The sequence below is a fragment of the Fragaria vesca genome, linkage group LG7 (assembly GCF_000184155.1).
Source record: "Fragaria vesca subsp. vesca linkage group LG7, FraVesHawaii_1.0, whole genome shotgun sequence".
Lineage (NCBI taxonomy): Eukaryota > Viridiplantae > Streptophyta > Magnoliopsida > Rosales > Rosaceae > Fragaria > Fragaria vesca.
Genome location: NC_020497.1, coordinates 19,418,262 through 19,430,836, shown reverse-complemented (window position 1 = coordinate 19,430,836; position 12,575 = coordinate 19,418,262). Strand labels below are relative to the sequence as shown.

General features: G+C 37.8%; 1 protein-coding gene across 1 annotated transcript; it reads left to right on the top strand.

The window, feature by feature from the left end:
• Positions 1 to 9,323: 9,323 nt before the first annotated feature.
• On the top strand, positions 9,324 to 12,450 carry LOC101292456. The gene is made up of 6 exons (XM_004307722.1): positions 9,324 to 10,050; positions 10,131 to 10,196; positions 11,523 to 11,636; positions 11,729 to 11,899; positions 12,031 to 12,121; positions 12,398 to 12,450. Exons 3-5 carry the CDS (start codon positions 11,595 to 11,597, stop codon positions 12,118 to 12,120), a joined length of 303 nt encoding a protein of 100 aa, XP_004307770.1. The 5' UTR covers positions 9,324 to 10,050; positions 10,131 to 10,196; positions 11,523 to 11,594; the 3' UTR covers position 12,121; positions 12,398 to 12,450.
• The last annotated feature ends 125 nt before the right edge of the window (positions 12,451 to 12,575 follow it).

The window sequence follows — 12,575 nt, the reverse complement described above, 5'->3', positions numbered from 1 at the left end:
ACCAGGGCTATTTTAGTCATTTTGGTCGAGATTGATGTCATTTTGAAAGTTTAGGTATGAAACTGATTAAAAAAAAGATGAGGTATCAAACTGATTTTAGACCTAAAATTCAGGATAATAAAATAAAATTATCTCTAAAAAGAACGTGACTTAGAGTATGGAAACTTTCGTGTGATGTAAACATGTCAAAATTAAGTTGGCCGTCTTAACTCGCAGGCGTTCATCGATCTATTACAAAACTCACCTGCAAAAGAAATTACAAGACTATTATAATTTCAGCCAAACCATGTATGTGGTTGAGATCGAACATCAGATTGACCACGTACGAGTAAATAAAATGACATGCATGAGAAAAGAAAACGTATCATCAACTAGCGAGTCTTTTGATCGATGCAGCAGCATGCTAGCATGCATTAGGGTTTTCAAGGCGCTGCTGCTCGCTGATCGCTTCCACGGCTGGCATTGGGTATAGGCAGACGGGACACCAGCTGTGATCGATCTCCAGCCAATGAACAATGCATTACTCATGAAAATAGTGTAAACATGGCATGCCAGCGATCACTACCCCACGACGTTTATGATCATGATCAACTATCTCCAGGGCCGGCTCTGAGATTTTGGAGGCTCGAAGCGAAAAAAAAAAAATTGGGGCTCCATGTCAAAAGGTATATTTATATTTTTCTTTATTTCAAAAGTAAGCGTGCACATAACATAACAGTAAAACTCCAAATAATAATGAAATGTTATAAATATTGAAACAAAAATCTGAAACTTACGAATATCGGTACTCTTGTTCTTCATTCAAATTTGGTTCCACATTCAAAATTGGATTTGCTTTTGCATTCACATTCTCATTCTCATTCTCATCGGTAGAAGTTTGTGCTTGTTTAATACTTGCCTTTAAATCATTGTAAATAGATCATGCTTGAAGTTTCTTTAATGCCTCTCTTCTCTGCTTCTCTTTTCTTTTTTTAGCCCCAGAATGATACTTCCTAATGCACCCTGCAAAAGATATTAGGCATAAATAAAGGCATGAAATCAAATATTCAATGATTCAAATACTCAAACCAAAACCTGTCTCACAATCAGTCTTTTTAATTGAAATCAAAACCCTTCTCATTCTCAATTTCAAGTTCTCAACTATGACATTGCAAAAACTATGGGATTGGACTCATTAGACTATTGGAGGAGGACTAGAGGAGGACATACCACAGACTTAATTACCTGACTTTCGACCTTTTGTCGGAGACTCGGAGAGAACTCAGACTCAAAGACGGCAGACGCATGCAGTTGGGATGATCCTGTGTGGGCGTGCAGTAGAGTGAGCAGACGGCAGCCAAGGACTTCGATCAAAGGGAATTAGAAAAAGACAAGAAAGTTGTAGAAGTAAGTTGTGTAGATTATGTTTGGTATATATGTTTTTTTTTTTTTCTTTTTTATATATATATGCTTGGTATTTTTTTTTTGGGGCCCTTAAATTTGAGGGCCCAAAACAAATGCTTGTTGGGCTTTAGCCCAGGGCCGGTCCTGACTATCTCCGGCCTCTTCTGATCCTCTGGTGCATCATCATCATCATTATCATCGACTACGCCTTCTTCTTCTTCTGGTCCAGCATCAACATTATCATTATCATCAGAGTATCCTCCATACAAATAACTCAAGACGGTGCCCGTTTCGATCCACAAATGGACGTCAGAGCAAGATTGGGTAAATCATATATGGTTCTTATCTTAAACTCATCGCATCTCATTCTCATTCTTAACCCACATGGTAGCCTAGTCTCGCTGTCGAAAAGTCACACTATTATGGTTCTTTATTTATGTTAATACTGAGGATATTCTTACTAGAAGCATCAAACCTTAACAGTAAAACAGAGAGATCATGAAATACTGCAGGCAACATATAGAGCGCAGCGCCGCGGCCTCTTCAGTTGATTTCGGCTTCTTGTTTCGTATATATTCCGCAGCGCGCCGAGCTACTGATCTTCTTCAAGTCGTCTCAGATTAGCCAAAAATTATACAGTAATTGTTGTTTTATTATGAATATAATCTTCATCATATACTGGCTGCAAATATTTTTAAACAGAATTTTTTCATTGTTAAAACCAAATCTATATATAGGCTTTTGCTGCCATGGGCACACGGCACTATATCATCTTACCAAACAGTTTTTATGTAATTAAGTTCATTTACAATAGGAATATATATTATTATTCCAACAACTAAATTCTACTCAAACGGTAAACATCTACTTTTTACATCAACAAAATTCTCCTCAAACGGTAAACAACTACTTTTTACATCAACTAAATTCTCCTATTTCCTAGACAAACAAAGCATATATAGCATGCTTGCCTCTTATATAATCTTATCAAATACATTCTTGTCTTTTGTTATACTCTAGAATTACAATTCAGCACGTAAAAAAAGAAATTAACCCTGATATTACATGTAGTTTACTCCAATACCTCAACTATATATTCAAACCTTTTGAAACGAAATTTAAACTCCTCAAATATATGTTACAACATGACTATTCTATTTCCATTCACGCGTTCTCCTCATGATAATGAGACTGCAATGCTACTTTGTGAAATAATACTTTCTTTCATATTGAATGATTTAATTAACATTAGGTCTATCAAAATGTGATGTCTCTAAATGTCTTTAAAAGCATCTTTAACAATGCTAGCTATTTTTAAGTTAAATTTTAGTCAAATTAGCTAAAATGTCATTTTGGCTAGCCACTTTACAAATGTTGCTGCATCAATGTTTTCTATTTTAGCTAGCATTACATCAACATTATTCTTTAAATAGAAATTAAATAGTTTACATATATTTATATATCACATAAAATATCTTACAAAGAATTTATTAAATTATAACTAGTCTCATCTGAGTCATCTCGTTAACTAAATATAGCTAGCGAGATAGCTAATAGTTATAATAGCTCAAGTTTAGCTTGTCTGCTGGAGCTCCTAAAACATCTAAAAAAACTAAACACGCTCTTTAAAATAGCTAAGGAGTTAAAGTAGAGAGTCTGTTAAAGATGTTCTAACAAGTACATATACATATTATCCAAAATAGAATGATATACTTGTTTGTTATTAAGAATGTAACTTAGAGTGTGCAGAGGCGGAACTAGGATTACAAGGTTACGAGGTCCAAATCAAAAAAATTGATCGACCATAAACCATCACTATCTAATGAGAGAATATAAATGAGAAAAGGAGGACAAAATTCTATTATGTTCGTTAAGGAATAATCGATAATGAAAAATAAACAAATAATCATTTCAAGTTTGATATATTAAACACAATATAACACAAAAGGAAATAATTTGTGGGGTTCAGTAAGGAATTTGAACAACAATTAAGCTAAAATGAAGGTGACTAATGATGTTTACTTGGATTGTTTTGGAATGCAAAGGGGGTCCGGACCTTTCCGAGCCTTTACTTGGGTCGTGAGAGTGTGGAAACTTTCGTGTGATGTAAACATTTCAAAAGTTTGCCGTCTTGATGGCAGGCGTTCATCTATTACAAAACTCACCTGCAAAAAGGAAGTAGTAGTTAGCAGACTCAGCACAGGAAAAAAAGACGATGGAAAAGATCGAGTATGGCTAGGCGTACTTATTAGTTTTATATAGTCGATTATACTCACTTAGCAAGACGTTTGGTTCTTTCTGAAGAAATTGACGACGAATCTCCTATCGAGCTACAAGAGTAGAGACAAATAATGACCAACAATATTCATTAGATTGATTAGAGAAATAGAAAGATGAATATAAGAAACAATATAAGAAATTATAACGACGAGAAAATAACATGAGAAAAGAAAACGTATCAAGTATCAACTAGGTTTTCATGGCTGCTGCTCACTCGCTTCTACGGTTGGCATTGTGTATCGGCAGACGGGACACCAGTGATTGATCTCCAGCCAATGAACAATGCAATCTTCATGAAAATAGTGTAAACATGGCATGCGAGCGATCACGGTCCACAATCCACCATTACCTGCTTTATGATCAGCAGGGTGATCAACTATCCCCTCTTCTTGATCTGGTTCATCGTCATCATCAGAGTAATCTAGTTTTTCCATACAAATAACACACGATGGTGTCAGTTCCCCAGTAGATTTTATTTCCAAACTATCAACCCCTACTTTCTCCAAACCTTGAATAGACGATTTAGTTGCCGGAATAAGCTTGGGGGCAAATGCTTCCAAAGACTCCGTCGTGACCCTCTCAATGATATCATCATCCTCGTTCCCATCCCGTATGTGCAGAGTAACTTCTATTACAGTAACAACAATAGCCATCCCTGGGATGTGATCGTCAAGCTCCTTAAATACTTTTTCAATAGCTTCTGATTTGTCATCTTCTGTGATAATCATAGAGTTGGAAAGATAATTAGCAAGACGATCCCGTAGAATCGTAGTCCTATTGTGTATGGGATACAATTCTAATACACGATTATAGAAAAGAGTTCTTTGCGAAATATTCCAAGTACTAGTGTCTCCTGGATCATCAATCTCACGTTGGCTTGCGGTAAACTTGTATAACTTGAATTTGATCCGAATAATGTCTGCATCGGTTAGGACGTCGTATTCGATTTCTTGCTCAGTTTCGCTCAAAGTAACAAATCTCATGATGGTTGTTGTGGTGGTGGCTGGCGAAGAACAACTGATTGGTATATATATATAGAGATATGATAGCTAGCAAGGTAAGAATAATCAGAGTCGAGGTTTAATATTGCATGAGGATGAGGACACCTTATCCATATAGGAGAATGATTTTTGGCCATAATTCTTATGTCTTATTAAGGCCTTCTAGTACTATCCATATTCAACGAGGATAAGGATAACACTCATGAAGTCCTGATTCCGTAAGGATAAGGAAAAAATTATAGGGAAAATGCCCATTTAGTACTAATTCAAACCTCTTATTTCCCATTCCAATGATAATCTTTTGCATTAGCCCATTCCAATATAAGGTAACCATTTTTATGTTCAAATGCACAAATCTTTTATGCCCAAATGCACAAATCTTTATTAAAGTCTTAACAAACTATATTATTTTAAGACTATTTTGCCCCCACCTCTTCAACATAAAAAGACTTGGCTGGAACCTCGGACTCCGGTCACCGGCCGCCGGCCTCCGGTCACTAGCCGCCGGACTCCGGTCACCCGCCGTCGGACTCCGGTCACCGGCCGCCAGACTCCAGTCACCGGAATTTCCCCGACCGCCAGATTCCGGTCACCGGAATTTCCCTGACCGCCGGACTCCGGTCACTGGATTTTCCCCTGTAACCAGTTACTGACCAGTTAGTAACCCGTTACTGACACCCAGTAACCAGTTACTGACACCCAATAATCACTTAGTTTTCAGTTACTGACATCCAGTAATCATCCAATAATCACTTACTAACCCCTAGTAACCAGTTACCGACACCCAATAATCACTTGGTTTTCAGTTACTGACACCCAATAATCATCTAATAATCACTTACTCACCCCCAATAATCGAGTTACTGACCCCAATAACTTTTAGTTTTCAGTTACTGACACCCAATAATCACTTAGTTTTCAGTTATTGACACCCAGTAATCACCCAATAATCACTTACTGACCCTCAATAATCAGGTTACAAACCTCAAATAATAACTTACTGACCCCAATAATCACTTATCAATCCTCAATAATCATTTACTGACCCTAATATTCAAGAAAAAAAAATCTCTAACTGACTTGAACTGGGCACCTATAATTTCTTCTCTGGGCACCCACCTTCCCCGATGGTGAGCACACCAGCCTCCTCCACCGAACCCGGCACACCTCACTCTGCATAACAAGTCCAGATCCGGCGCACCTCACCTCACTCCACCGAACCCAACGTACCTCACCTCACGTCGGCAAGCAGTGCCCTTCCCCAGCCACGATCCAGCCCGGATTGAACTCCAGCCAAGTTGCAGCTCACTAATACCTACACCATCTCGTCGTCGTCAGCTTGGCGCAGATCGGAGTCGCTCCGGGATCGGATAGGAGATCTGGTGAGGTGGAGGAAGGACTAGACGCCGTCGCAGGCATAGGAGATCTGGTGTGGTGCGGTGGAGGCAAGGTGATAAGGTCTGGGTTGATGAGAGAGAGAGAGAGAGAGAGAGAGAGAGAGAGAGAGAGAGAGAGAGAGTAGTAGTAGAGAGAAGAAGATATATTATTAATTAATAATATAGTAGTAGTAGTAGAAGTATATATAGTAGTAGTAGTATACTTACTTAGTTGTAGTTAGTTGTTACGTTACTTAACTTAACTAATACTACTATATATAATATTAAGTTAGTACGGTACGGTACCTACGTACGGTAACTCTTTACTTTTACGTTTTTACTTTTTCGTTTTTCGTTTATTTACGTTACTTACGTAAACTAAACTAAACGTAAAACTAAAGTAACGTAGTAAGTAAGAGAAGAACGTAGTGTGTGTATATATATATATATATATATATATATATTCCATATGTATACGTACATTTAGCTATTTCGTAAAAACAACAATAATGATAGCGATCTCTCTTTCCTATGTCCGACGGCTAACCCTAGAGATCATTCGCAACAACAATTAGAACTATTTCGAGGAGTGTACGATGAGATTGACTAACAGTCCACAACATAGCTCTATAGAGATCATTTGTAACATTAGGCTTTTTAGGAATGAAAATAGCATGAGGAATTTTGTATTTCTATTGGGTAGTTAAGGACGACTGATGAACAAGGTGCTAAACTAAAGGATCTGGTGGCAATGGTAGAAGAATTCAACCAAATTAAGTGAAAGGCTCCTCCTTTTGGATATCTTAAAATCAATACAGATGGTGCTTTTGATGCTATTACAAAACGTGAAAGTTGGGTTTCTGATTAGAGATTCACATGGTATTGCAATCGTTGGGAATGAGGCACCATTAGAGCGTTTGTTATCTGCGGAACATGCTGAATTGATAGAATGTCAAGCTGCTATGTACTTTGCAATGGAGAATAGGCTGGCCCCTGTGATTATTGAGACTGACTGCTTGGTACGTAGTTCAACTGCAACTTGCTAAACCTTCTTCTGTCAATACCTCTTTGTTAGACAGATTTTATGAAGATATGGTTTTGGCAATTACTAACTATCCAGGTATATCAGATTTGTACATGTTAAACGAACAGCAAATATGGATGCTCATTTGATTGCTCAGTAGGTGGTTAGGGGTAATGTGATGTGTAATTGAGTAGTACTCCTCCTAGTTTTCTAACAGATGTGCGTGTTAGCATCTGATTTTTGTACTCATTGATTTTCTTAAAGTTATGAATAAAGTCTGACCTCTCATTCAAAAACAGCGTCAAAAATTTGAAAATCTAGGTTTTGCTCTATATTGGACCATTATTCTTCATGGAAGTCCTTCTAGTGAGGATCCTTAAGTTGAAGACTTGGTGAGGACTTTTCGGCTTATCTCACATTTCGATCTTATATTTACATCTTGATCGTTCAGTTTATAGGTATTTATGAGTAGATCATTTCTTCAAATTTTTAGTTATATTGAAAATTGTTAAGACATTCATAAGTGTGATTCATCAATTATGAACTTGAACGGTTCATATTTGACAGATTTGGTTCGTTCATTAATTTGATCTAGTTTGTTATCTTAATGAACACCAATTTAGGTGAAAATTTATAAAAAATGATATACTCATATAAACCTAAAAACTGAACGGATAAGATGTCAAAATGTGATAGAAAATTGGGTTTTTTAAACCATAAACCGAAAAGTCCTCACCAAGTCTTCAACTTAAAGGTCCTCACTAGAAGGGCTCCGTATTCTTCATAGCTCCGATTCTCGATATTAATGCCAAAAATGCATGTTTTAATCACTCTTGAAATATTCTTAGATAAATAAAAAATAATTAAGTGAAAGCTAAAATGAACTAAAAAACAGGGCAAATTCAATATTTAGGGGAATGAAAATATATGTAAATTATGGTCTAACAATTTTCATTTTAGACTCATTTTTCAATCGAATTTTCACATCTTCACCATCTAGTCTTTAGATACTAATGTATAGATCATCCCTACAAACTTTATATATATATAGTTTCTATCTAGAGCGAAGATTCACTCCAAAATTAAAGTGTGAATGTCCTTTTTTGGCTAACTTTTCGGTCACGTATCCACATCTCCGCCATTCAGTTTTTAGAACCTAATGTGTAAATCACTTCTGCCAAGTTTCATCCAATTTGACGATCGTTTGAGCTTTCGCAATCGTGATTTTCACGAACAATTTTGATTGGACAGATTTTAGTCTGTTGTGAACTATTGCGATTCTTATGAACTATTGCGCTATAAGCCGTACCAAAAGGTGGAAGTACTTTTGGTTAGGGACCTAGTTGTGACTAGTTGTTTAGTAGGCTTCTTCTTGTGGGTTTTTTCAAAGAGAAAGAAATTACAATAAGAAGCCTCTAGGACAACCAACGTTTACAATTTTAAATAATAAGGCTCTCGAAGCCTCACAAAAACCTTTGTATTTCCAATACAAATGTGAGTTACAAGAATGCGAAAGATTGACAATGGCATCGACAACAAAGTTAGCTTTCATGAAGACATGCCTAAAAGTAACGGAATCAAAACTAGTAGCTAATGTTCTGATGTCTTGCACTTGTTTGATCAATATCCAAAGCGGTCATTCATTGTGTCTATCATAAGGTTTGAATCTTCTTCAACTTTAACACTAGTGAAGTCTTTCTCCTTTGCTTTGATTAAGCTATCTTTTAACGCCACAACTTTAGCAATAGGGACAAAAGCACTTCCAATGTAACAAGAGGTAGAAACTGGTCTCCCATCGGCGTCTCAAATTATAAAGCCACAGGCAGCTAAGTTACTTGTGACTAATCTATCAAAGTTAATTTTAACAAAAGAGTTAAGAGGTGCTTATATAATGGTGCAATGGTTTTGTGTATGCACCTCAGTAACTCTTTCGTTAAGATTAATTTGACCTGAAATCAACTAGTTACGTAGTAGTTATAGGGAGTAATACTTATCGATGAATAAAATTTGGAGCATTTCACATTTCGATGATGAATGAAACAGAATTTACAGCCGTAAATGTTAATATCGAAAAGTAAATTTGACCCAATAAATGCGTAATGATTACCTAAATGTGTAATTGAGGGTGGGGACTAAGGGAGTAGAAGAGAGCCACGTAGAAAGAAGAGGGTAATAAGGTAAATGAACAATCCGACCAAAACCTAATATGACCCACTCCTATCTCACAACCACGCATCTGACAATTCAAAGGTTGTTGAAACTCTCTCTCTCTCTCTCTCTCTCTCTCTCTCTCTCTCTTCTCTGCATCTTCTGGTTGAAGAAGCAAAGCAATCTCAAATCGAAGACGAAGACGGATCTGATTCGTCATCCGTCGTCGGCTATCGATCGAGGGGCCTTTGCCTTCAATCGGCCCTTTGCGTTCGTGTTCGTCGGCCGGAGGAGGATTTGGCTCCGGTAGCCGATCTGATTATTCCGGATCGGATCCATGCTCTATGAAGATGCAGAGAAGAGAGAGAAAGAGAGAAGAGTCATCTTGAATGTAAGGAGAAACAGAAAGTGCTATAGGTTAGATCTTCAGAGGAAGCGACGTCGTTTGCGCTCAGATGACCTCGTTTGCAGAGGAAAAGAGTCATCTTCAGAAGAAGCGACGTCGTTTGCGCTCGGAGGAAGCGACGTCGTTTGCGCTCGGAAGATGCGACGTCGTTTGCGCTCAGAAGATGCGACGTCGTTTGCGCTCAGAAGATGCGACGTCGTTTGCGCTCAAAAGATGCGACGTCGTTTGCCCATGGAAAAGCGTCATCGTTTGAAGGGACGTCAGCGACGTCGTTTCATCAGCGGGTCTCGGTATTTAAACCGAGACCGAAGCTTCTGCACGCATTTTGTGCCCATACAAGCTTGTTGATCACGCTAAGGGAAGACGATGACGATCACAACAACGAAGAAGACGATGACCACTGCTCTCGTGCAGGAGGTGAAGGCTGCGCCGGTAAGTTTTTTGTCCCTTTTTTTATTTCAATTTCGATTTTGATTTCATTTTTGATTCTGAATTTCATTTTGAATTTGCAGTCTCCACCGCCGGTCGACACTATCGTCGAAGTCAAGGTGACGAAGGACGACGGTCTGCATTCTCAGGTCGGTTACTTGTTTGGTTATTTTTGTTCGGTTAGTCTTTTCAAGCTGCAATCAGTATTTGCGAAGCTCCGATACGAGTCGGTTAGGGCTAAATAGGATGACCGGCGAGTCAGAGTAGCGAGTGATTTCTATTTTGTAAACCGGATTGCGATTTGCATCGTCGTCTTCTGTTGAGTGGAGTTCTAGGTGTTTTTGCTAGGTTTTGATTTTTATGCGGTAATGTTGCTGTGTCTCGGTGTTGAGAGTTTGATTCGTTTGATCTTGTAGAGTGATAGTATTTTGTAAACCGGATTGCGATTTGCATCGTCGTCTTCTGTTGAGTGGAGCTCTAGGTGTTTTTGCTAGGTTTTGATTTTTATGCGGTAATGTTGCTGTGTCTCGGTGTTGAGAGTTTGATTTGATTGCCATTTGCATCGTCGTCTTCTATATGATTTCGACATATAGAAGCATATAGTTTCATGATTGTCTGGTTCACTTTTGTTTTCCTCAGTCGTCTAACATGGAATGTAGATGCATATTTAGAGTACAAAGCAGCAGTTTCTTTTGCTTGATAGGAAAACCCGGGATTTGTCCCATGTACATAGATTGATATGTTATCCAATTGAAGGAAAAAAAAAAAATACAGGACTAGGTGTTAAAAGCTGCAATCAGTATATTGGTCTGCCATGCCCCTGAATTACTCTTTGCAAAAGCTATGAACATGTACTCAAGACTCTTTTTCATAGTCTTTGCAGTTTTACAATATGGTAATTGGTTTCCAGGGAACTTTTCATAAATATCTTTCCTGCACACATGTTGCGTATGCTTTTGTATGCGGTTTTAAACAGATCAACATCATGTTACTATATTGAGATTCAAACTTCAGTCTGTTGAAATCAACATCACTTCTCGTTCTGCTATCTTTTTTATAATGTTCTTTCTCTTTTGGTCACCGTTCCCTTGTTATCATTTTGGTTTTGATCCTGCTAAAGCAATTCCTCATTAGATGTACTTGTTTGTTATACACTCGTATGTAACTCTGTAGCCATAATGTTAGTATGAATCAACCTTATACATATTACTTTATATCTTATTTTCACTCTACAAGAATTTTTGTTTGATTTTTTTTTGTTTTGTGTTAGCGGCTTTCTGAGTGCTTAGGGCTTTAATATTGTTTGTTGTTGTTTTGTGAGTGTGATTTTGCTCCGAGTGTTGTAGACTAATAGTGATCCGGAACTGGTTTGTGTTTGTTGTCTCTTTGGATTTTGGACTGGACTGATTTTATTTTTTATTTTTATTTTTTTTAAATTGTGAAAACTCGGTGGGACTTTTTTGGATTTGGAACAGGGAATGTTTGATTTGGATGAGGAGTTCTCTTTCCTGCTTCTTTTCAACTAAGAGCAGGGAGATGACGACGACATGGGGCTCTCATGGCTATTTACGGAAGTGGTTCCAGATCTGGTTTGTGTTTGTTGTGTCTTTTGATTTGGACTGGACTGTGAAAATTGTTGAGATTGTGAAAACTCAGTGCAAATTTTTTGGATTTGGAACAGGGAATGATTGAGGAGGACCGAGAGCAGGGAGATTACGACGACATGGGGCTCTCGTTGCTTTTCACCGAAGTGGTTCCAGAATTTGCATACGGTCATTTACCCCCTAGGGTTTTTCGCCGTAGGGTGGTTTTCAAAATCAAGAAACGTGAAGCAAGGCTTCCCCTTACTTGTGTAAGTTTTGGTGTGTTGTTTTGAATTTAGTCTTAAATTGCTTTATGAGGAGTGGCTGCTCAAGGTTAGGAGTAATCCTTTTTTTGGTGAAAGTTGTTCGAGAGTCCTGAAATGTAACCTATCTTGTGCAGTTTGCGTTTCCGGATGAAGATGATGAAGAGGAGTCTCCCGGCTCCCCTGATGAATTTGGACTCTGTCTCCTCTTCGGAGAAGGACAATGAGGTATATTCTTGCTTTTATCTCTTTTACTTTTGTATTAAGTTTGATTTGGTTTGCGAAAATGTTGGATTTGTGGTTAGGAAGTTTTTAATTGAAAGTGTTATCACGGTTTCCTTGCTGGATCGTTTTCGTTTGAAACAATAGTTAGTAAAACTAAGGCATGACTGCATCTGCATAGGCATTTACAATTGACATGCTTTTCTTGATTTACCATTTAGCTATTGTGGCTATATATAATTTTGAATGCTTAAGTAATTTCTTGTAACATCTCTTGTGCAGCGATCACATACTACTTGACACGACCCACCCCGAATTTCACCCTGAAACCCAGAGTAAGTCGTGCGGGGACCACCTCCAAGGAAAATTTACTGAAAAGATTAAGCAAATCTCCCTTGCAGATGGACAACCCTAAGTCGAAAATTTCATATTACACTCTTAATTAACGCTTCTGAATATC